The 24,873-nt window shown below is 45.1% G+C and overlaps 1 protein-coding gene across 2 annotated transcripts in view; it reads right to left on the minus strand.

The window, feature by feature from the left end:
* Positions 1–490: 490 nt before the first annotated feature.
* The window catches only part of LOC120025767 (collagen alpha-1(V) chain-like), a 147,132-nt gene continuing 122,749 nt past the window's right edge, over positions 491–24,873 (minus strand). Inside the window, exons 55-60 of one of the 2 annotated variants that reach the window (XM_038970394.1) lie at positions 24,795–24,848; positions 24,169–24,433; positions 23,604–23,716; positions 18,765–18,833; positions 15,801–16,034; positions 491–3,464 (exon numbers count right to left, since the gene is read on the minus strand). In XM_038970394.1, the coding sequence (XP_038826322.1) occupies positions 3,318–3,464; positions 15,801–16,034; positions 18,765–18,833; positions 23,604–23,716; positions 24,169–24,433; positions 24,795–24,848 (882 nt within the window). In that variant the 3' untranslated portion in view covers positions 491–3,317. Of the gene's footprint in view, positions 3,465–15,800; positions 16,035–18,764; positions 18,834–18,907; positions 18,977–23,603; positions 23,717–24,168; positions 24,434–24,794; positions 24,849–24,873 lie in introns of both variants that reach the window. The other variant, XM_038970393.1, reaches the window with a different exon arrangement.

Below are 24,873 nucleotides of genomic sequence, written 5' to 3' on the forward strand. Positions count from 1 at the left end.
AAGTCAAGGGGTATGAATACTTTCTGAAGGCACTGTATGGACATGTATTCTAATGAGAGGTGGAGGTGGCGGAACACATTAAGACAGCAATGATTTTCAGTCGTAATCAGGATGCCAGAATAAGGATTTTAGAAATGGTGTAACTTCACTTACTATAAACATGTTTTGCTTCACAAGATCATATTCTAACTGTGGATTCTATAACTATTAATAAAAAAAGATGAAACATATAACTTACTATTTGTATGTAGAGAGGTGATGATAGTCTTCCAACAGTCTGTAAAAGAGTGAGAAAAATGAATAAAACATATTTTTGTCCACATCTTATTGATGGTGGATTTTTGGATCAAGGTAGACTAACATAATACCAGTGTTTAGGTGAGTTGCAGTAATATTTCATTTAGAAAAATTGCAAATTGTGACTAAAAACCATTTAATGATAAGTAATTCTCTGTTTCTGAGATAAAGAGGGCGCCTTCCAGTAACACTATGGTGTCAATTTACATTTATTTTTAAATAATACAATAAATATACTACAAATGACAATTGGCTGTGGGTAGAGAGTTACAACATCACCATTCTCTCTCCACTTCACAATTATGGACATGACCGTTTTCAATTTTAGCATATGAAATGTAGCATTCTACCTATTTTAATAATAAAAAGTGGGTTGGAGATCATGTCATTGTAAAGTATAAAAACAAGAGAAAAAAACTTTACAATTTCATGCATACAGATAGGTTTTAATGCTTCAAAAGACATACAAGAGTGGGTGGCCACAGTAAACTTGAATTTATTGACATAAAAACCAATATATCTTCTATCCTCTCTTACACAGACAAGACCATAAAAACTAACGAACAGACAAACGTAAAACAATAAAAAAACAAAAAACAAAACAAAACAAAACAAAAAACTTTATTGGCAGCATTACTGCTGGTTCTGAAAATGTACAAAAATGTTTTGTCCTTTTATTGAAAGCAAACATGTTAAATTTGGAGTGCTTCATCGAAATGAACATTAAAAATTGATGATCAATAAGTGTATCTTAACGTAAATGGTTCAAGTCACATATCTAGAAGGTAAAAACAAAAAACATAACAAAAAACAAGCTACTTATGCAGGACAGTAAAACTTTCTGTGGCAGATGCTGTAGTGGTCAAAAGCAGGCAGAGTGCATAGTTTGTACAAGGGTATAACTAGCGCTTAAGAAAGTAAAACAACAGTTACATCAGAAGACCCCAAACAACAATACAAAAACAAGCTTTGCATCTGGCTTTTCTACCTTTAAGCGGGTTAATCTGATGGACTATTAGATATCGTTCACTTAAAAAAAAAAATCTAAATTTGTCATTTTTATTTTTTTAAATATATGTTTGAAAATATATTTTTGACTTGTACATGACACATCTGATTTTAATCATCATTAGACAATTCTACCACATTTTCAAATAGTGGATTTCAAAATACGTAGTGGATTCTTGGCCCTCTAGGAACTTAAAGCTATATAAAAAAAAAGCCTTTGGTAAGAAAGTTAATGGTTTCTGGTACCAAAACTCCAAACTGTTCCTCGGCCATGTGCTTTGGAATACTCAAATGGGGAGACACTCCGTACCCATTCCAAACCAGTCACCTTCACCCCCAACCCCGAAAAAGAAAAGCAGTAAAAAGCTTGACGAAGTGAAAAAGATTATCCATTGTACATAACACCAATCATGAGATCCATTCACAAAATGCACCATGTCTTGGAACCATGATATGCAAGCATTGCAGCATCGCTTCTACCGTTTTCTTTCTTTTTTAAAGACATCTAAGAAAATTTGATAAATTAGCACCACATTCGGCAACTGAGTACAATCTTATTTCTATTAGCACATTCCAAGTAATTTGCAGTATGATCAGACGCTGTTAGTTTTTACTAAGTGGGCCTTGGAAGCAGAGAAATACATAAAATAAAATACTGCATGGATCTATGAATGAATATGAAGCAAACTGGCATGCATTAAAACACCCCTGGACATAAATAAGAATGTAGCGAAGATGTTGTGTCAGAGGTGATGGCTAAGAGGGTCAGGGTCAGGGACAGACAGGGTAGTCATGGTAACAAGTTAACATCACCACCATCAGCTTACTGTACTTACAAAATAACAACAAACTTGAAAATATAATAGCACCACAGGAGAAAGAATAGCACCTAAGTATTGATTTCTTGTGTTTCATTGAAAAGTGACATCTCCTGCTGCATATATCGTTTGATAGAGTAGAAATATGGAACTATTGAAGGAAAAAAATATCAAAGTTGTTTATTAAGTTAATAAAATCTCAAAATGCACCCAAAATAGAGGACACAAGAGGAGGAATGTTTGTCATTTGTATCTTGACACATGATCTGTTATGGTAATCAACTCTCACATACTAGCGCAGAGTAATATTTCCATATTTTATTTTCATTCGGTTCTTAAATTACAATAAGGTGTTCTTCACACCCAGCAACAAGACAAGCCCTCCTCATCTATTCTCCAATTTACATGTCCAATTCCTTACTTTAGTATCTGCGAATTTGATGTATTCCAATGACCATCATCTTTTACCTCACGTCTTAAAAGGTCACATGCATGTTTTGAAGCCAGAAACAATAAACATTACCAGGAAAAATATACAGAAAGTACTTACAAACATACAAAAAATATTTATATATATTTATATATATAAGTTCCATTCAGAAGAATGGGGAGACAATTATGCACAAAACAAAGCTTCCGAAATGAATGAATGAGCAAACGAATGAACGAATGAACTAATTAATAAAATATTCAAAGAGGGAATTGAGAGGGAGACAAAAAAACAACAACAAAAACCAATAAAAAAAAACAAAGAAGAAAACTGCCACATGGGATGGAGTCCATGGCAACCTTCTGAAACCAGTGGAGTAGCAGGTAAAAGTTTGCCTCCGGTGAGTTCGACAACCAGACTGGATTTACATCAAGTGCTCTGGGAGTGTGTGGAGGTTTGGGAACAGTGATAGGGGTCATGGGTGAAGATAGGGGTCGGTAGTATCTGACTTATTCAGTTTCAAAACTTGCATGTGATGGAGAAGGCACACTGAGGTTACAAGGTTGCTCTTTTTTTATTATTCTTATCGAATCCTCTAGAAATGTATTGTAGTATTCTCATCTTGATTTTTGTGTATTTTATTCATACTTGTTGCTTTTGGACACAGAATGTTTTACACAAATACAAATTGTCCTATTCATGTGTTTTGTTTCTGAGAAAATAAATATGCTTTTTATTTTCTCCATTTTGTTCAGTAAACAGTCTTAGCCGATGAAACAGACAGGACCCACTTCGAATCCAAACTTCTGCGTAGCCCCGCCGAAATCATTGAACATGATGTCAACAAAAGGCACCTGTTCCACCTTTGGTGTGTTGATCTCCAGTACTGTCTTTTCATAGCCCTTTTTCAACTGAAAAACAGAGAGGGATAGACAGAGTGAGAAAGTGCTACTGTACTTCGACCTCTATATACAGTATACAGTAGGGTTTATTTTTTGCATCAAATCTTAAATTCATTCCCCCCACCCCACACAGACATACAATTCACTCCCCCCACACAGACACACAATTCACCCCCCCCCCCCCCCCCCCCCCCCCACCCCACCAATGCACTTCTTATTGAACGCAGAACGAGGGAGAGCTCGGTTTGTTGTTTTGTGAAGTTTGTTGTTTTAAAAGTGTATTGGAAAGTTTCTTAGTAGCTAGCTAACTTTTTATTTTGGATCCCGCGACGCAGTTGGCATCAGTTGCTGGGTCTGTTACGCTCTGTCCAGTTATCCTGCCGACCAAGGCCGGTTCTGAGGAGCTATTTGGCGTAGAAGCTTGCCTAGCTGCTAGCTAGCTGCCAGCTAGCTGCCTATCAAACTAGCAGGGTTTCTTGAGGACTTGAATGCAGCCCGTGACGCAGTTAGCCATTGTGGCTGGGACTCCGGATTGTCCCGGGTTTGTGGCTGTCTAGATCCCTGCTATTTGTTGTTTTAAATCTTCACTGTGAACTGCCCTGTCTGAAACTACGAGGAGTAACAACATAACCTACGTTGCTAGCTACCATGACAAAGTCCAAAGCCGGCATGAGTACCATTGAGGGCAGTGGTGTCTCTCTATCACACATGAAGGATCTTTTCAACTAACAAAAATAGTTCTGTAAGCAGTTGTTACAACAACAAGAACATAGCTTCAAGTGTTTTGTCAAAATACTGGTGGCTTCAACTAATAAAAGAATGGACGACCTGACCAGAGAGGTCCAGGACCTGAAGAACAGCTTGCAGATCTCCCAGGGTCAGCTCGATGAGTTGAAACAGGAGAACGGCAAGATGACAGCAATCTGTAAAGGACATCAGTTCTGTGTGGGAATCCAGGATACCAATGATGGATAAATCTCAAGGGACAATGAAGGTGGAATAGCTTGGTTGTTGACGGAATTGCAGAATCTAAACATGAGACCTGGACGGAGTCTGAGGACAAAGTGAGGGAAATGATCTCTGAGAAAATGAAGATGGACCACAGGAAGGTTGAGGTGAAGTGCGCCCATAGGACTGGATAACCCACCACTGGCCCAGGTGACAGGTCCAGGCCGAAAGTGGTCAAGTTCCTGAGGTTCAAGGACAAGGTAGCTGTTCTGGAAAGAGCCAGGAACTTGAGAGGAACGTATATCTTCCTGAACAAGGACTATCCTGAAGCTGTGCACCAGAGGAGGAAAGAAGATACCAGCCTTGAAAGCTGGCAGAGCGCGTGGGGACATTTCTTACATCCGCTATGACAGGCTCATTGTCCACCCTCCATCCCAGAAGCCTGGAAGGGATAAGAGAGCCAAGCCTATGGGTCCGTAGCTTCAATCCCGTAGCACACACACACACACACACATTCACACACACACACACACACACACACACACACACACACACACACACACACACACACACACACACACACACACACACACACACACACACATTGATTAATGGAATTCTGAATGTATATTTTTTATTTTGCTTTGTTTGCTCTTTTCCATATTATGTATATCTCTGATAAGCTACCCAGGAAAGGGCTGAAAATAGCCCATATTAATATATGTAGCCTTAGAAACAAGGTTCATGAAATCAATAACTTGCTAACATCAGATAACATTCATATATTAGTCATTTCTGAGACTCACTTAGACAATTCAGTTGATGATACAGCAGTAGCAATACAAGGATATAACATCTATAGAAGAGACAGAAATGCTGATGGGGGAGGTGTTGCTGTATATATTCAGAGCCATATCCCTGTAATGCTTTGAGAATATATTATGTCAAGTGTTATTGAAGTGTTGTGGTTGCAGGTTCACTTGGCACATCTAAAGCATTTTCTTTTGGGGTGTTGCTATAGGCCACCAAGTGCTAATAGTCAGAATCTAAATAATATGTGTGAAATGCTTGATAGTGTATGTGATGTAAGCAGAGAGATGTTTACGTTCTTGGGGACCTGAATTTTGACTGGTTTTCATCAAGCTGTCCACTAAAAAGGAAGCTTCTTACTGTAACCAGTGCCTGTAATCTGGTTCAAGTTATTAATTTACAAACACTACAGGAACAAGATCATCCACATGTACAGATCACATGTATCCGTACCCATTGGATGCAGTGATCACAATAGTGGCTATATCCAGGAAAACCAAAGTTCCAAAAGCTGGGCCTAAAATAGTGTATAAGAGATCATACAAAAGATTTTGTTGTGACTCTTATGTGGATGATGCTAAAAATGGTTGGTATGATATGATTAATAAGGAGCATCCAGACATTGCACTTGATGAATTTATGAAATTGCTTCTTGAAGTGGTGACCTGTCATTCAAGTCATTTTTTGGGGGGCGGGGGCTTGCCTGTTTTGCATATTATTTTGGAATTAATATGTAACACATCAGTTTGCAAACAATGTAAAATATATATATATATATATATATATATATATCATTACGTTAACTTCACTAGGGTAGGGGGCAGCATTCGGAATTTTGGATGAAAAGCGTGCCCAAATTAAACTGCTTGCTACTCAGGCCCAGAAGATAGGATATGCATATAATTAGTATATTTGGATAGAAAACACTCTAAAGTTTCCAAAACTGTTAAAATAATGTTTGTGAGTATAACAGAACTGATATGGCAGGCGAAAACCCGAAGAAAATCCAACCAGGAAGTACTATTATTTTGAAAGGCTGTTTTTCCATTGAAAGCCTATCCACCATACAAAGACTTAGGACCCAGTTCACAAGCTCTGTGGCTTCCTCTACATGTGGCCAGTCTTTAGGCATTGTTTCAGGCTTTTACTCTGAAAAATGAGGGAGATACAGCACTTTCAATCAGAGGCCAGTGGAAAATTCCAGACATTAGCCATGCGCCTGATCGGGAATGCGCCTTTCTTCGTTTCCTATTGACGAAGCTTTTGTCCGGTTGAAATATTATTGATTATTTATGACAAAAACAACAGGAGGATTGATTTTAAACATCGTTTGGCATGTTTCTACTAACTTTTATTGTACTTTTTAAAAACTTTTCGTCTGGACTTAAGCATTCGGATTACTGGACAAAACGCGCAAACAAAAAGGAGGTTTTTGGTCATAAAGAGGGACATTAATGAACAAAACAAACATTTATTGTCTGACATGGAGACCTGGGAGTGCCACCAGATGAAGATCATCAAAGGTAAGTGATTCATTTTAATGCTATTTCTGACTAGCGTCCTACTTGTACTAGAGAGGTTAATAAAGGCACATACAAACAATTTTTTGCTTTATTGAGTAAGGCAGCTGCAAAATGCAGGTGTTTCAGCCTAGCTCAGTGCTTTCTGTTGTGGTGGGACAGCCAGCTGAAAATACGGTGCGTAGGTGTTGGTAATGTTCTCTAGTAGTTCTGTCACTCATGGGGAAACTACGTTACCGCCAAGTCTAAGGGTAGAGCTTGAAAATTCAAGCCCCTTGGGTGCTGCCATAGAGTGACATTTGAAGTGCCCATCCAAGAAGGCTCAAGGTCATTGGCCACAGATAAAATTATGTCAAATCACGTTTTATCTACAGTAGCTTTGATTGGACTGATCATGTCAACATCATACTTTCAAAATCTTAGCTAGCAGTCATCATCATGAATCAAGTCGACAATCTACTGGCAAATCCTTTTTAATCCTTGTCATATGAAGAGAAAAAATGAAGAGAAATTATAGATTAAACGTATCTTTGCTCATCGGCCATTGGCCATAAGCATTACACAACAAGTCGGAAATCACAAATTACACAATGAGTGGTTTGGAAAGAATCAGTGGCTAACTGCAAACATTGCAAAGCAATCACTAGTCTGCTATTCAGAGGAGTGGATGTGTGGTCCCAAGTCTGGGATTAAGGATCTCCTTTCCAAGCTTAAAATGATAAACATAAAAAATTGGCCATGCTGTCAATGAAGCGTGATTGGTGCTACGCTCAAAACAACTGTTAACTTAGAACAGCGAAATCTGACTTCAGTGAGTTCAAGACAACGAGGAACTCTGGAAAAATAAGCTCCGGAACTTGGGCCTCTTTCTAGAGCTACGACCAGAAGATCACTGACCTCATCATGATTCTACCTTGTTTTTTTCCGAGTTCCCAGTTGTCTTGAAAGAAACATAAATCCAGAGAATGCCAAACTTTGATAACAAAGTTTGATGACAAAATTTGCCCACGAAGGACCGCCGCGCCACCTTCCTGTTCAAGTGAGCACAGCACAACAAGGTGAGTCCAAAAATGTATTGTATGCTGCTGCATAAATTATGTAATATGCCAGGGAGATATGTATACTGTAGCAAAGAAAGTAATAATAAGTGAATGTGTTGTGTATCAAGCTGTTAGTAGCCCATGTGCCCCACCCTAATAATTTAGTCTATTTTCCCCTCTTAATTTCGCCTATTGTTCTTACTTGGTGGAGCACATGTAGCCTATAACCTGTTATATGAGAAATGTAATCATTGAATATTCTAAGAGATTTCATTGTCTGCTTATATGCCCCCTTTATTCAACCCTTTATTCATGCTCCTTTTATTCATCCATTTAGCCCATCCAACTACCTCATCCTGTAACGGCTTTCTTCCATAGGTGAAGGAGAGGACCAAAGTGCAGCGCGGCTAGTGTTCAACATGTTTAATAAAAGAACAAGTGAAACACTACAAACATACAAAATAACAAAATGTGCAAAACCGATACAGACCTATCTGGTGCAGAACACAAACACAGAGACAGGTAACAAACACCCACAAAATCCCAACACAAAACAAGCCTCCTATATATGAGTCTCAATCAGAGACAACGACTACCATCTGTCTCTGATTGAGAACCCACACTAGGCTGACATAGAAACAGATAAACTAGACACACAACATAGAATTCCCACCCAGCTCACGTCCTGACCAACTAAACACATACAAAACAACAGAAAACAGGTCAGGAACGTGACAGAACCCCCCCTCAAGGTGCGAACTCCGGGCGCACCCCTAAAACTCAAGGGGAGGGTCTGGGTGGGCATCTGTCCGCGGTGGCGGCTCCGGCGGTGGACGAGGGCACCACTCCACCATTGTCTTTGTCCACCTCCTTAGCGTCCCTTGAGTGGCGACCCTCGCCCCCGACCATGGTCCAGGAACCTTCACCAACTCCCCTCTATAATAGAGGAGACAACTCAGGACAGAGAGGTAGTTCAGGACAAAGAGGTAGCTCAGGACAGAGAGGTAGCCCAGGACAGAGAGGTAGCTCAGACCAGAGGGACAACTCCGGACTAGTGGCAGCTCCGGACTGAGTGGCAGCTCCGGACTGAGTGGCAGCTCATGACTGGAGGGCAGCTCATGACTGGAGGGCAGCTCATGACTGGAGGGCAGCTCATGACTGGAGGGCAGCTCATGACTGGAGGGCAGCTCATGACTGGAGGGCAGCTCATGACTGGAGGGCAGCTCATGACTGTAGGGCAGCTCATGACTGAAGGGCAGCTCATGACTGAAGGGCAGCTCATGACTGTAGGGCAGCTCATGACTGTAGGGCAGCTCTGGCAGCTCCTGACTGGCTGGCGGCTCTGGCAGCTCCTGACTGGCTGGCGGCTCTGGCAGCTCCTGACTGGCTGGCGGCTCTGGCAGCTCCTGACTGGCTGGCGGCTCTGGCAGCTCCTGACTGGCTGGCGGCTCTGGCAGCTCCTGACTGGCTGGCGGCTCTGGCAGCTCCTGACTGGCTGGCGGCTCTGGCAGCTCCTGACTGACGGACGGCTCTAGCGGCTCCTGACTGACGGACGGCTCTAATGGCTCGGGACAGACGGGCGGCTCTAATGGCTCGGGACAGACGGATGACTCAGATGGCGCTGGGCAGACGGATGGCTCAGACGGCGCTGGGCAGACGGATGGCTCAGATGGCGCTGGGCAGACGGATGGCTCAGACGGCGCTGGGCAGACGGATGGCTCAGACGGCGCTGGGCAGACGGATGGCTCAGACGGCGCTGGGCAGACGGATGGCTCAGACGGCGCTGGGCAGACGGATGGCTCAGACGGCGCTGGGCAGACGGATGGCTCAGACGGCGCTGGGCAGACGGACGGCTCAGACGGCGCTGGGCAGACGGACAGTTCAGACGGCGTTGGGCAGACGGGCAGTTCAGGCGCCGCTGGGCAGACGGGCAGTTCAGGCACCGCTGGGCAGACGGCAGACTCTGGCCGGCTGAGACGCACTATAGGCCTGATGCGTGGTGCCGGAACTGGAGGTACCGGGCTGAGGGCACGCACCTCAGGGCGAGTGCGGGGAGGAGGAACAGGGCTCTGGAGATGCACTGGAAGCCTGGTGCGTGGTGTAGGCACTGGTGGTACTGGTCTGGGGCGGGAAGGTGGCGCCGGATATACCGGACCGTGAAGGAGGACACGCGCTCTTGAGCACCGAGCCTCTCCAACCTTACCAGGTTGAATGGTCCCCGTAGCCCTGCCAGTGCGGCGAGGTGGAACAACCCGCACTGGGCTATGCAGGCGAACCGGGGACACCACCTGTAAGGCTGGTGCCATGTACGCCGGCCCGAGGAGACGTACTGGAGGCCAGATATGTTGGGCCGGCTTCATGACATCCGGCTCGATGCCCAACCTAGCCCTCCCAGTGCGGCAAGGTGGAATAGCCCGCACTGGGCTAAGCACGCGTACTGGGGACACCGTGCGCTTTACCGCATAACACGGTGTCTGACCAGTACGACGCCCTCTCACTCCACGGTAAGCCCGGGGAGTTGGCTCAGGTATCCAACCCGGCTTCGCCAAACGCCCCTTTAGCCCCCCCCCAAGAAATTTTTGGGTGAGCCTCTCGGGCTTCCAGCCTCTCTTTCGTGCTGCCTCCTCAATCCAGCGCTCCTGGGCTGTGGCTGCCTCCTTCTCCTCCCAAGAGTGGCGATTCTCTCCCACCTTTGCCCAGGGTCCTTTTCCGTTTATGATTTCCTCCCATGACCATTCCTCCTGGCACCGCTGCTGCTGTTGCCCGTTGCCACGCTGCTTGGTCCGGGATTGGTGGGTGTTTCTGTAACGGCTTTCTTCCATAGGTGAAGGAGAGGACCAAAGTGCAGCGCGGCTAGTGTTCAACATGTTTAATAAAAGAACAAGTGAAACACTACAAACAACATACAAAATAACAAAATGTGCAAAACCGATACAGACCTATCTGGTGCAGAACACAAACACAGAGACAGGTAACAAACACCCACAAAATCCCAACACAAAACAAGCCTCCTATATATGAGTCTCAATCAGAGACAACGACTACCATCTGTCTCTGATTGAGAACCCACACTAGGCTGACATAGAAACAGACAAACTAGACACACAACATAGAATTCCCACCCAGCTCACGTCCTGACCAACTAAACACATACAAAACAACAGAAAACAGGTCAGGAACGTGACACATCCCCTTACTGTATTTATTTATTTATCTTGCTCCTTTGCACCCCAGTATCTCTACTTGCACATTCATCTTCTGCACATCAATCACTCCAGTGTTTAATTGGTATATTGTAATTGCTTCGCCACCATGGCCTATTTATTGCCTTACCTCCCTTATCTTCCCTCATTTGCACACACTGTATATAGACTTTTTCTACTGTATTATTGACTGTATGTTTGTTTATTCCATGTGTAACTCTGTGTTGTTGTATGTGTCGAACTGTTTTGCTTAATCTTGGTCAGGTCGCAGTTGTAAATGAGAACTTGTTCTCAACTAAGCTACCTGGTTAAATAAAGGTGAAAAAAAAAAATCCTACAGGTTCTGACTTGGTGTACAGGGAGAACACTGTAAGAACGACCCATGTTCTGAATTCTGTCGCTGTACATTTCAAAAGTGTTGAACAAATAGTTATATTGACTATGTCTGTCCTAGCTCACTCATTAATGTCTTTATTGAAATTACAGATTGCCTCTTATCTGCTTGTTGTCCTCTTATGCCATACTTTGTACATCTTAATTATCTGCAGAAACCACATTTGTTTAAGTAATCAGCCATATCAGCATTTTTTTTTTTTTAAGACAGTAAATTAGGCTGAATTATCTGTTTCGCTGCCAGACAAGGCTCCACTGATAGCCAGGTGTAAAAAGAAAAATACTGTATTATGAAGCCAAGATCAATGATATAAAGCATGATGTAACATTTTTGGGGGAATACTTTAAATGAAATTATGGGCAGAAAGACTATTTCATCTCCATCTTTCATCAAATCAGATGGCTTATTCATCACAAAACCATTTGATGTTACCAAATATTAAATGATTACTTCATTGGCAAAGTGGGCAAACTTAGGCAGGAAATGCCAACAATGTACAGTGAGCCATCGTATTCATGCATAAAAAACAAATAATGTGAGAAAAGCATTAAGTTTGAATTTTGAAAATAAAGTGTGGGAGGTGGAAAAATTATTGTTATCAATCAATAATGACAAACCTCCTGGCATTGACAATGTAGATGGAAAGCTACTGAGGATGGTAGCTGACTCTATAGCCCCTCTTATCTGTCATATCTTTAATCTGAGCCTAGAGGAAAGTCTTTGTCCTCAGGCCTGGAGGGAAGCCAAAGTAATTCCACTACCCAAGAGTGGTTGACCAAATACAATGCTATTTCTCTGTAAACAAACTAACAACAGCCTTTCAGCATGCTTATAGAGAATGGCACTCAACATGTACTGCACTGACACAAATGACTGATGATTGGTTGAAAGAAATTGATAATAAGAAGGTTGTGGGAGCTGTACAGTTAAATTTTAGTGCAGCCTTTGATATTATTCACCATTTTATTTTTTATTTTTTATTTAACCTTTATTTAACTAGGCAAGTCAGTTAAGAACAAATTCTTACTTTACAAACCATAACCTGTTGTTGAAAAAACATATGTGTTATGGCTTATCAACGTCTGCCATATTATGGATTCAGAGATATCTAATAGAACTCAAAGGGTTTTCTTTAATGGAAGCTTCTCTAATGTCAAACATGGAAAGTGTGGTGTACCGCAGGGCAGCTCTCTAGGCCCTGTACTCTTTTCTATTTTTACCAATGACCTGTCACTGGCATTAAACAAAGCATGTGTGTCCATGTATGCTGATGATTCAACCATATACACATCAGCAACTACAGCTAATGAAATCACTGAAACCCTTAACAAAGAGTTGCTGTTTGTTTTGAAATGGGTAGCTAGTAATAAACTGGTCCTGGACATCTCTAAAACTAAGAGCATTGTATTTGGTACAAATCATTCCCTAAGTTCTAGTCCTCAGCTGAATCTGGTAATGAACAAGTTGAGGAGACTAAATTACTTGGCGTTACCTTAGATTGTAAACTGTCATGGTCAAAACCTATAGATTCAATGGTTGTAAAGATGGGGGGAGGTCTGTCCGTAATAAAGAGATGCTCTGCTTTTTTGACACCACACTCCAAAAAGCAAGTTCTGCAGGCTCTAGTTTTGTCTTATCTTGATTACTGTCCAGTCGTGTGGTCGAGTGCTTCAAGGAAAGACCTAGTTAATCTGCAGCTGGCCCAGAACAGAGTGGCCAGTCTTGCTCTTCATTGTAATCAGAGGGCTGATATAAATACTACTGTATGCATGCCAGTGTCTCTTGGCTAAGAGGTGAGGAGAGACTGACTGCATCACTTCTTCTTTTTATAACATTTACATTTTTACATTTTAGTCATTTAGCAGACGCTCTTATCCAGAGCGACTTACAGTAGAGTGCATACATTTTATTACATTTTTTTTACATACTGAGACAAGGATATCCCTACCGGCCAAACCCTCCCTAACCCGGACGACGCTATGCCAATTGTGCGTCGCCCCACGGACCTCCCGGTTGCGGCCGGCTGCGACAGAGCCTGGGCGCGAACCCAGCCCAGCCTGGGCGCGAACCCAGAGACTCTGGTGGCGCAGCTAGCACTGCGATGCAGTGCCCTAGACCACTGCGCCACCCGGGAGGTTGGCGCAGAAAAGAAATAAGAATAAGAAACATTAATGTGTTTAAAATCCCAAATTGTTTGCATAGTCAATTTACACACAGCTCTGACACACACTTACCCCCCCAGACATTCCGCCAGGGGTCTTTTCACAGTCTGTTCACAATCCAGGACAAATTCAAGAAAGCGTACAGTTTTATATAGAGTCATTATTGCATGGAATCTCATATTGCTCAAATAAAAAGCAAACCTGGTTTCAAAAACAGATAAAGCAACACCTCACCGCACAATGCCTCTCCCCTATTTGACCTAGATAGTTTGTGTGTCTGTATTGATATGTAGGCTACATATGCCTTTAGTAATTTGTTTTTGTTTTTAATGTAGTTCTGCCCTTGAGCTGTTGTCTATTAATGTTCTGTATTATGTCATGTTTCATGTTTTGTGTAGACCCCAGGAAGAGTAGCTGCTGCTTTTGCAACAGCTAATGGGGATCCGAATAAAATACCAAATACCAAAACAAAGACACACAATTTACTCCCCCACCCCACACAAACACACAATTCACTCCCCCACCCCACACAGACACACAATTCACACCCCCCACCCCACACAAACACACAATTCACTCCCCCACCCCACACAGACACACAATTCACTCCCCCACCCCACACAGACACACAATTCACTCCCCCACCCCACACAGACACACAATTCACTCCCCCACCCCACACAAACACACAATTCACACCCCCCACCCCACACAGACACACAATTCACACCCCCCACCCCACACAGACACACAATTCACTCCCCCCACCCCACACAGACACACAATTCACACCCCCCACCCCACACAGACACACAATTCACACCCCCCACCCCACACATACACACAATTCACTCCCCCCACCCCACACAGACACACAATTCACACCCCCCACCCCACACAGACACACAATTCACTCCCCCACCCCACACAAACACACAATTCACACCCCCCACCCCACACAGACACACAATTCACTCACCCACCCCACACAAACACACAATTCATTCCCCCCACTCCACACAGACACACAATTCATTCCCCCACCCCACACAGACATACAAATTCACTCCCCCACCCCACACAAACACACAATTCACACCCCCCACCCCACACAGACACACAATTCACTCCCCCACCCCACACAAACACACAATTCATTCCCCCCACTCCACACAGACACACAACTCACTCCCCCACCCCACACAGACATACAAATTCACTCCCCCACCCCACACAAACACACAATTCACACCCCCCACCCCACACAGACACACAATTCACACACCCCACCCCACACAGACACACAATTCACTCCCCCACCCCACACAGACACACAATTCACTCCCCCACCCCACACAAACACACAATTCATTCCCCCCACTCCACACAGACACACAATTCATTCCCCCCACTCCACACAGACACACAATTCACTCCCCCACCCCACACAAACACACAATTCATTCCCCCACCCCACACAAACACACAATTCATTCCCCCACCCCACACAAACACACAATTCACTCCCCCACCCCACACATACACACAATTCACTCCCCCACCCCACACAAACACACAATTCATTCCCCCCACTCCACACAGACACACAATTCATTCCCCCCACTCCACACAGACACACAATTCACTCCCCCACCCCACACAAACACACAATTCATTCCCCCCACTCCACACAAACACACAATTCATTCCCCCACCCCACACAGACACACAATTCACTCCCCCACCCCACACAGACACACAATTCACTCCCCCACCCCACACAAACACACAATTCATTCCCCCCACTCCACACAGACACACAATTCACACCCCCCACCCCACACAAACACACAATTCACTCCCCACACCGACACACAATTCACCCCCCCACCACACACAGACACACAATTCACTCCCCCACCCCACACAAACACACAATTCATTCCCCCCACTCCACACAGACACACAATTCACACCCCCCACCCCACACAAACACACAATTCACTCCCCACACCGACACACAATTCACCCCCCCACCACACACAGACACACAATTCACCCCCCCACCACACACAAACGCCGTTATACACATGACCGTCAAATCCCCTTACTCACACCTATGCCCTATACACACACACACACACACACACACACACACACACACACACACACACACACACACACACACACACACACACACACACACACACACACACACACACACACACACACACACACACACACACCCCAACCCTTCCATCCACTCACCGCACAGCCGTCCACCACGGCTCTGATGTAGGGGTTGTTATCATAGGACATCTCCTCGTCGTTGGAGCCCAGGAAGCGGATGGCCTTGTCGTATGAGTCCCCGTCCTGGTTGTGCCAGGCCACCGACTGGTAGCAGTTGTAGGTGAGGTTCTGGCGGGCGGCCGCGCTCAGCAGACGCAGGAAGGTCATCTGGACCACACCAATGGGGTTGCCCTCAGCGTCCACGTACGAGAGCTAGACAGGGAGGAAAGGAGATATAGGGTCTAGGCCGGAACAGACACTGTGGACTAATACAGACACTATACATACATACTATACATATTTGGGTATGTATGTACACCCTATTCCCTAAATAGTGCACTACTTTTGAGCAGCGCTCTTGCGAAAAGTAGTACACTATTTAAAGAATAGGGTGCCATTTCAGACACAACATTGCTTTATTGTTTGTTCTCTACCAAGAACACTCAAATCTACACATCACACCATTCTCATGTACTGTGAGGTGTCTTGGGAGGGTTTCTCGCTTTTATTTGTGAATTCTAATTCTGACACCGAGTAGTGTCGTTGTGGGGTTATGATTTCATATGACTTTAGATGGAGTGTTTCGCAGACAACAGACTGTAGGTGTATGCAGCAGCATGGCGGACTCAGGGCAATGACACACCGTCACTCAAACATGTCAGCATTCCTCACCTCTCTTTCCGATGCTACGGCTGCTTTGACAGAATTATAGAATGCCAATCGGTGCGCGCAGTGCGCCGCGACACGGGTTTGTCCCATCAGTCACTGCAGCACCAGGGAGAGAGGGGGGTTGTGGGTAAGGAGATCAACGGCGGCCGGCTCGTCTCCAGAGAGTATGCTAAGCTTCATTACCCATAATTCATGGCGGCGCTACGTGAGTAGGATAGAATTCCGATTCCTCAGACGACAAATCAGGAGGGGGGATATACCAGAGGTGTTCCGGCTAGGTCCTTTAGAGTGAAATATCTTGGCTGTCATCAACCAGCTTTGGGAGAGATGGAGAGGCTTGCTGTATTATGGGGTCTGTCTGTCTGGGGCTCTATGAGTAAGCTTGTGTCTGAGAAACAGTAAGGCAGACAGGAGTTACTACAGGAGCTCTAATCTACAGGCTCTGGGGCCTTAGATACTGACTGGCTTATTCTCTGCTGAAAGACTTCAATGGTTCTGTAGGAATAGCAGTCTACTAGCAATGAACAAGTAATGACTACTCTCAATCGAGGAGCTAACCGTAATTGAACACTTAAGCTTTAATTAAGAAAATTATGGAAATGTATTGTTTTGAAAGGAGCTCATTAGTAAATGTAAAACATAATTGTATAAATGAAAAATAATAATGGTTTGGTTTAATCGGTTTCCACAATTTAGAATTAGCCTAATTCGCCATGTTTAAGTGGAATTCTAAACCAACATGTGTTCTATTATACTAATGTAGCTAGGATCTAATGATTACAAATCATGCCTGATGACCCGTCCATTTGGGAACATCAGTCTTTGGTGTGATGCTATTTTACGCTGGAGATCCGTTTCCATACCAACCAACAGCGTTCCACCATCCGTTCCACAGGGTTCTCTTCTTCTTTCAGACAAACAGGACTGACTGAGACCAAGAGCCAAGCGCATGCAACGCCCGTGCCATGCACTCACAGCAGAGAGCCACTAATGTGTGTGTATAGATACATTCTCTCTCTCTCATGCACACACAGACACACACACACATATGACTCAACCTGGACAATAATGGACATTACAGATTACTATTAAAGGGAAGTCAATCAAATCTGTTGTACTGTATTTTCAGGAACCCACAAGGTGGCCACACCATCATTAGATAGGAATTTGTGCTCATAGAGGATGATAACTATATCCATTGTGTCCAAGTAACAGTGTCTGTCTGTGAATCAGTGGCTCTTAAAGGGAGTAGTATCCCTCACCCCTGTGAGTGTTCAGGTACTCAGAAAAGCTAGGTCCTCCCCTGCTCCTGTCTGTTCCTCCCCCTCCCTCATCCCTCCTCCCCTTCCCTCATCCCTCCTCCCCGCTCTGCCCCGCAGAACCAGTGTGTAGAAACAGCCCTACATCGCCATGGAAACATTACCTCTTCATCGCAGCCGCAAGTCAAAAGTGGGTGTACCCAGAAGCCCCTGGGAATGTGACTGAGTGCCTGACTTTTGGCTGTTCACATTGAATCAGTGTTGTAATCCTCTTGTGATTGAATGGGTAGGTGAATGTGTGGAATGAGTGTAGCAGGAACAAAATGGTGCCTAATCACTCTCCTGTGACTAGCTTCACATGATTTATGAATAGGTATCTATACAGTATGAGTATCTATGAGCCAACTGGAAATGCTGAGGGCAATAGGAGTAGTTGTTATAAATAGAAATGTGTGTCTAACCATAAGAGGCACTCAGTCACTTCTAGGTGATGCTCTCCAACTTCAGAGAGAGGCAGGTTGAGTGGATGCATTTACACTCATACTGTCCCATGGCAACATTCAGTACCAACACACTGATTTACTCAATTCATTGACTTTTTGTACTACACTTACCTTTTTTTGAATTTATATTGAAGTTTTTCTTCAATGGAAAATTGTCTTTAACTTCTTCAACTACTAGTTGCCATGGTAAAGTATGTCTGTCAGTCTGTCTGTTCCACCAACGATGTCTCCCTCTATTCTGGAAGGAAGAGACTCACCTACTGCAGTATGTCTTACTGAAGTTGTGCTGAGCTGAGCTTGATTGTGCTGAACCATGCAGAGCAGTGTCGCCACAAACACAAGCCAGAGTGCCAGTCAAAGACCAGTGCCAACCAGTACAGGAACCATGCAGAACCAGTACCGACCAGAACCTTAACCAGAACCTAGAACCATGCAGGGCCCTCAGGCCCACAGAGACCCAGCCAGGAGTCACCCTAGCTGGGCCTCCGGAGACCTGTGGGCGTGCCACTTACCAGGGAACCTCGCTTGTAGCGACTATACCAAGAGCCTGGGGAGTCTTTGGGCCATTTTGCCATTTTGCTCTGTAAAATATGAGATGAGCTGTTCAGGAAAAAGGGAAGGGGACGGGTGGAAGGGGGGCGTCAGGGGGGCTTACCAGTTTACCACGTTTGAATTCACTGAACCAGGAGCCAGGGATCTCCTTTACCCAGGAGGTGAGCCTAGTCTGGGTATGGATGGAGCAAAACAGGGGGAAGAGGAGGAGGACAAAAAATGGTTAAAGAAAGAAAAACAGTAAGAATAGCCTCCTGAAAGAAATAACAACGTTATCCCTCGTTCTTCTAAACCCTCCCTCCCTTGGTCCATCTGTGGTGTCTGAGAGACCTGCAGTAGTATTGTGTGACACTGAACAGCCCGGGAGAGTGTAAAATACCTTAGCAAGCCATTATCGCGTTTTGTGTAAACACTGGCTGGCAGCTAATTACTGATCAGATATTCATGAGTACACAGTGATTCATTAAGAGATGTTGCATGCATCCTAAATGGGCCCTAGTCAAAAGGAGTGCACTATAAAAGGAATAGGGTGCCATTTAGGATGCATCTGTTAGCCTCCAAAGGACCAGCTTAAAAATGCCCCCTTTCCCTTCAGCTAAGTGTTCTGCTCTATACCAAAATAGAAGTGACTATGCTTTTATGGTGTTCATTTAAGCTTCTTCTGTATACTGTAGGTAAAGACAAGTGGCTTTGTTTTGTGGTTTTCATTTAAAACTAGATCAGATTTTGCTGCATAGCCAACAATAAGTCCATTTTCAATTACAAAGCAGTTAAGAGTCTGCTGTAGAGTGATCCAGAAGTAAAACTTTTGTTTTCTTCATTTAAATTCTATTCAGCTTTAGCTGCATTATAACTACCAATAAGTATCAGATACATTGCCAGTGATACTCCAGTGTGATATTCTGAATATTATTATACACCAGGAATGAGCTAGATCAGTCTGATACAGGGTTTATACAGAGCTTGTCATCAATGCCTTAATGTGTAAATGAATGTTCAGCTGGATATCAATTAGCGCTGGGAGACAGCATACATTAAACACACCCTGCTGTCTTGAAAGGCACTTCCAGCTCTCCTAGCATGAGTGGAGCGAGCAGCAGGGGACCCCACTGGAGGAGACCACTGATACCCTAGAACTGATCCCCTCTACTGGAGGAGACCACTGATACCCTAGAACTGATCCCTTCTAATGAGGAGACAACTGATACCCTAGAAATGATCCCTTCTACTGAGGAGACAACTGATACCCTAGAACTGATCCCCTCTACTGTAGGAGACCACTGATACCCTAGAACTGATCCCCTCTACTGGAGGATACCACTGATACCCTAGAACTGATCCCTTCTACTGGAGGAGACCACTGATACCCTAGAACTGATCCCCTCTACTGGAGGAGACAACGGATACACTAGAACTGATCACCTCTACTGGAGGAGACAACTGATACACTAGAACTGATCCCCTCTACTGGAGGAGACACCTGATACTCTAGAACTGATCCCCTCTACTGGAGGAGACAACTGATACCCTATAACTGATCCCCTCTACTGGAGGAGACCACTGATACCCTAGAACTGATCCCCTCTACTGGAGGAGACCACTGATATCCTAGAACTGATCCCCCTCTACTGGAGGAGACCACTGATACCCTAGAACTGATCCCCTCTACTGGAGGAGACCACTGATACCCTAGAACTGATCCCCTCTACTGGAGGAGACCACTGATACCCTAGAACTAATCCCCTCTACTGGAGGAGACCACTGATACCCTAGAACTGATCCCCTCTACTGGAGGAGACAACTGATACCCTAGAACTGATCCCCTCTACTGGAGGAGACCACTGATACCCTAGAACTAATCCCCTCTACTGGAGGAGACCACTGATACCCTAGAACTGATCCCCTCTACTGGAGGAGACCACTGATACCCTAGAACTGATCCCCTCTACTGGAGGAGACCACTGATATCCTAGAACTGATCCCCTCTACTGGAGGAGACAATTGATACCCTATAACTGAGCCCCTCTACTGTAGGAGACCACTGATACCCTAGAACTGATCCCTTCTACTGGAGGAAACCACTGCTACCCTAGAACTGATCCCCTCTACTGGAGGAGACAATTGATACCCTAGAACTGATCCCCTCTACTGGAGGAGACAACTGATACCCTATAACTGATCCCCTCTACTGGAGGAGACCACTGATACCCTAGAACTGATCCCCTCTACTGGAGGAGACAATTGATACCCTTGAACTGATCCCCTCTACTGGAGGAGACCACTGATACCCTAGAACTGATCCCCTCTACTGGAGGAGACCACTGATACCCTAGAACTGAGCCCCTCTACTGTAGGAGACCACTGATACCCTAGAACTCATCCCAGAACTGATCCCCTCTACTGGAGGAGACAACTGATACCCTAGAACTGATCCCCTCTACTGGAGGAGACCACTGATACCCTAGAACTGATCCCTTCTACTGGAGGAGACCACTGATACCCTAGAACTGATCCCCTCTACTGGAGGAGACAACTGATACCCTATAACTGATCCCCTCTACTGGAGGAGACCACTGATACCCTAGAACTGATCCCCTCTACTGGAGGAGACAACTGATACCCTAGAACTGAGCCCCTCTACTGTAGGAGACCACTGATACCCTAGAACTGATCCCCTCTACTGGAGGAGACCACTGATACCCTAGAACTGATCCCCTCTACTGGAGGAGACAACTGATACCCTAGAACTGATCCCCTCTACTGGAGGAGACCACTGATACCCTAGAACTGATCCCCTCTACTGGAGGAGACCACTGATACCCTAGAACTGATCCCCTCTACTGGAGGAGACCACTGATACCCTAGAACTGATCCCCTCTACTGGAGGAGACAACTGATACCCTAGAACTGATCCCCTCTACTGGAGGAGACAACTGATACCCTAGAACTGATCCCCTCTACTGGAGGAGACAACTGATACCCTAGAACTAATCCCCTCTACTGGAGGATACCACTGATACCCTAGAACTGATCCCCTCTACTGGAGGAGACCACTGATACCCTAGAACTGATCCCCTCTACTGGAGGAGACCACTGATACCCTAGAACTGATCCCCTCTACTGGAGGAGACCACTGATACCCTAGAACTGATCCCCTCTACTGGAGGAGACAACTGATACCCTAGAACTGATCCCCTCTACTGGAGGATACCACTGATACCCTAGAACTGATCCCCTCTACTGGAGGAGACCACTGATACCCTAGAACTGATCCCCTCTACTGGAGGAGACCACTGATACCCTAGAACTGATCCCCTCTACTGGAGGAGACAACTGATACCCTAGAACTGATCCCCTCTACTGGAGGAGACAACTGATACCCTAGAACTAATCCCCTCTACTGGAGGATACCACTGATACCCTAGAACTGATCCCCTCTACTGGAGGAGACCACTGATACCCTAGAACTGATCCCCTCTACTGGAGGAGACCACTGATACCCTAGAACTGATCCCTTCTACTTCTAACTCTTCTTTTTCTCTCCTGTCCTTTATCTATCTACTGTACCTCCTCTCCTCTATCCTCTCCTCTGCATAACTCATGATGGGTAGACTAGGGATACAGTGTTCCAGGCTAGGAGGGAGGGAGAGGTGTGTGTATGTGTGTGTGTGTGTGTGTGTGTGTGTGTGTGTGTGTGTGTGTGTGTGTGTGTGTGTGTGTGTGTGTGTGTGTGTGTGTGTGTGTGTGTGTGTGTGTGTGTGTGTGTATGTGTGTGTATGTGTGTGTGTGCGCACACCTTCCCATGTGTGTGTGCCCACATGTGTGCATGTCAATGCATGGCAATGTCAGGGTCTCTGACCATGTGCCATCTCTCCACTCCTTCACACTAACGAGGCCATCCCACTGGCCCATCAATCTGCCCGGCTATAAAAAGTCAAGTTCATTTATCTGAGTTTAAGCAAACTCCTGCTCCTCTGTGTCTCAATGTGCCAGCGGATCGTTAAAATGTCCTGTAGCTTAGAGCCCTTACAGATCTCCCCTGGCCTGCCGCAGACACAGTTTCCTGTGTTTTACCTCTCCTCTCCTGTCCTCTCCTGTCCCCCTCTCCTCTATACCATGCATAACCAACCAGCAGAAAATTCCTCTCTGGGTGCCTGTCACCTGCCATAATCTATTACAGGTGACTGGGCCAGGGACGACACTAGGCCACTGACACTTACCTGGAGGATAGTACGGCAAAACTGTGTGTGTGTGAGGGTGAGGGACTGCCCCAAATATATTCTTTGACATCATGACATGTCATGTGTAACAGTGTGTAACTGTAACACCAAGGGTCGTACATGGAGCTGCTGCCCCCTCGGGGCTTGGAGGACCCTGGGTATTACACTCATACCAGTAAAGTAATAGTGATGCATGAATGTTGCATATATGAGTGTTATGTGATTATGCAGTAGTGTCAGGAGAGAGGTATATATGATTTATATGTGTAGTAGTTTGCCTGGGGCCAGGGAAGAATACATAAATGTTAACTTATCTGCATCATACAGTCAGTTATTTAACCTGTCAATCAAATGGGGAATAGTTGACACTTGACAGAACAATGTAGAAAGATTTTTTTATACACACTTTTTCAATCAACCAGAAATATCACTTTGCCACGCAGGCATGATGCATTTGAATCATTTGTATTTCCCTCATTATATACACCAAAACCTATACAATGTGTATGGTTCGCATTTCTATCACTCTCAAAATGTGACAATTTTACCAGTGGTGAGTGTAAAAGCGCCATGACTTACCCCTTCAGACTTCTTATCAGGGTAGATACAGCTCTCTCCTCCTGCTGTGAAGTTGCAGTGGACCTTGAAAGAGTCCCTCGAGCAACCCTGGTTGGGGTCGATCCAGTATTCACCTGAAAACGACAAGAAATGGAGGGAGGGAGGGAGGGAGGGAGGGAGTGAGGGAGGGAGGGAGGGAGGGAGAAAATGGGGAAGAGGGAAAAGAAAGAGGGGAGGAGAGAGGGAAGGAGGGAACCTTAACAATTAGAAACTTTTTCATCAGAGATCATTCAATGTTTAAATTAGCATGATTTAGCATTCCAGGGAGAGACTATTCTATACCCCAAATCATCAAATACCAATCATATTTATAATCCTATTTCTCTATCACATTTAAATCCATTATAGTAGTGACACTTGGTCCTTGACCTATATAAAATAGTCCCACCTGTATGAAAAAGATGGCTAGCACCAGCCACCTTTTCCAAACAAGTTTCAAACAAGATTATTCCTGGGCTTCAGCACCGAACTTAGTAAGATTTCAGAATGTCAGATTTAGTATTTCAGATCTCAAATCGATGCCCACCGTCGGGGAAGTCAGGGTGGCAGAGCTGCAGGTCCTTGCAGGTGCGGGCGGGGTTGCCCTGTGTTCCGAGTGGGTGCTTCATCTGCTCGATCTCCAGCTTGAGGGAGTTGAGGGATCCGAAGATCTCCTCCATTCCATCGTCGTAGTCCTTGTAGTTGGCATCTGCATTGGCATCGTCCATCATCTGGCTGGCATCGATGTTCCTGCGGCTCCGCTTGGGGCTCGACTGCATGGGCAGCGGGTGGATGACATCCCCAGGAGGACCCTATCGGGGTGGAGAAGGAGAGAGAGGGGGAGAGGAGGAGACAGGGAAAGGAGAGGGGGGTGGAGATGAGGAAAGAAGAGGTGGGAGAGGGGGAGGAGGTGAGGAGGAGAGGAAGAGGTGAGGAGACGGGGAAATGAGAGTGGGAGGAGGGGAGAGGAGGAGGGGAGAGGGGGGAGAGGAGGAGGAGATGGGGAAAAGAGAAGAAGGAAAGGGGGAGAGGTGGAGGAGGAGAGAGGGAGAGAAAGAGGGTAAGAGGGAAAGAGGGAGAGAAATGGGAAAGATATGTTTTAGTCAGGGTAAAACTACAAAACTACAAAACAACAACATGTAATGACATCACACAATCATGAAGATAACTTACAGGAGGCCCAGGTTGTCCAGGAACACCAGTCTCTCCCTTGGGACCAGTTTGACCCTGAGGAAGACAGGAAAGAACACAG

The sequence above is a fragment of the Salvelinus namaycush genome, chromosome 31 (assembly GCF_016432855.1).
Source record: "Salvelinus namaycush isolate Seneca chromosome 31, SaNama_1.0, whole genome shotgun sequence".
Classification (NCBI taxonomy): Eukaryota; Metazoa; Chordata; class Actinopteri; order Salmoniformes; family Salmonidae; genus Salvelinus; species Salvelinus namaycush.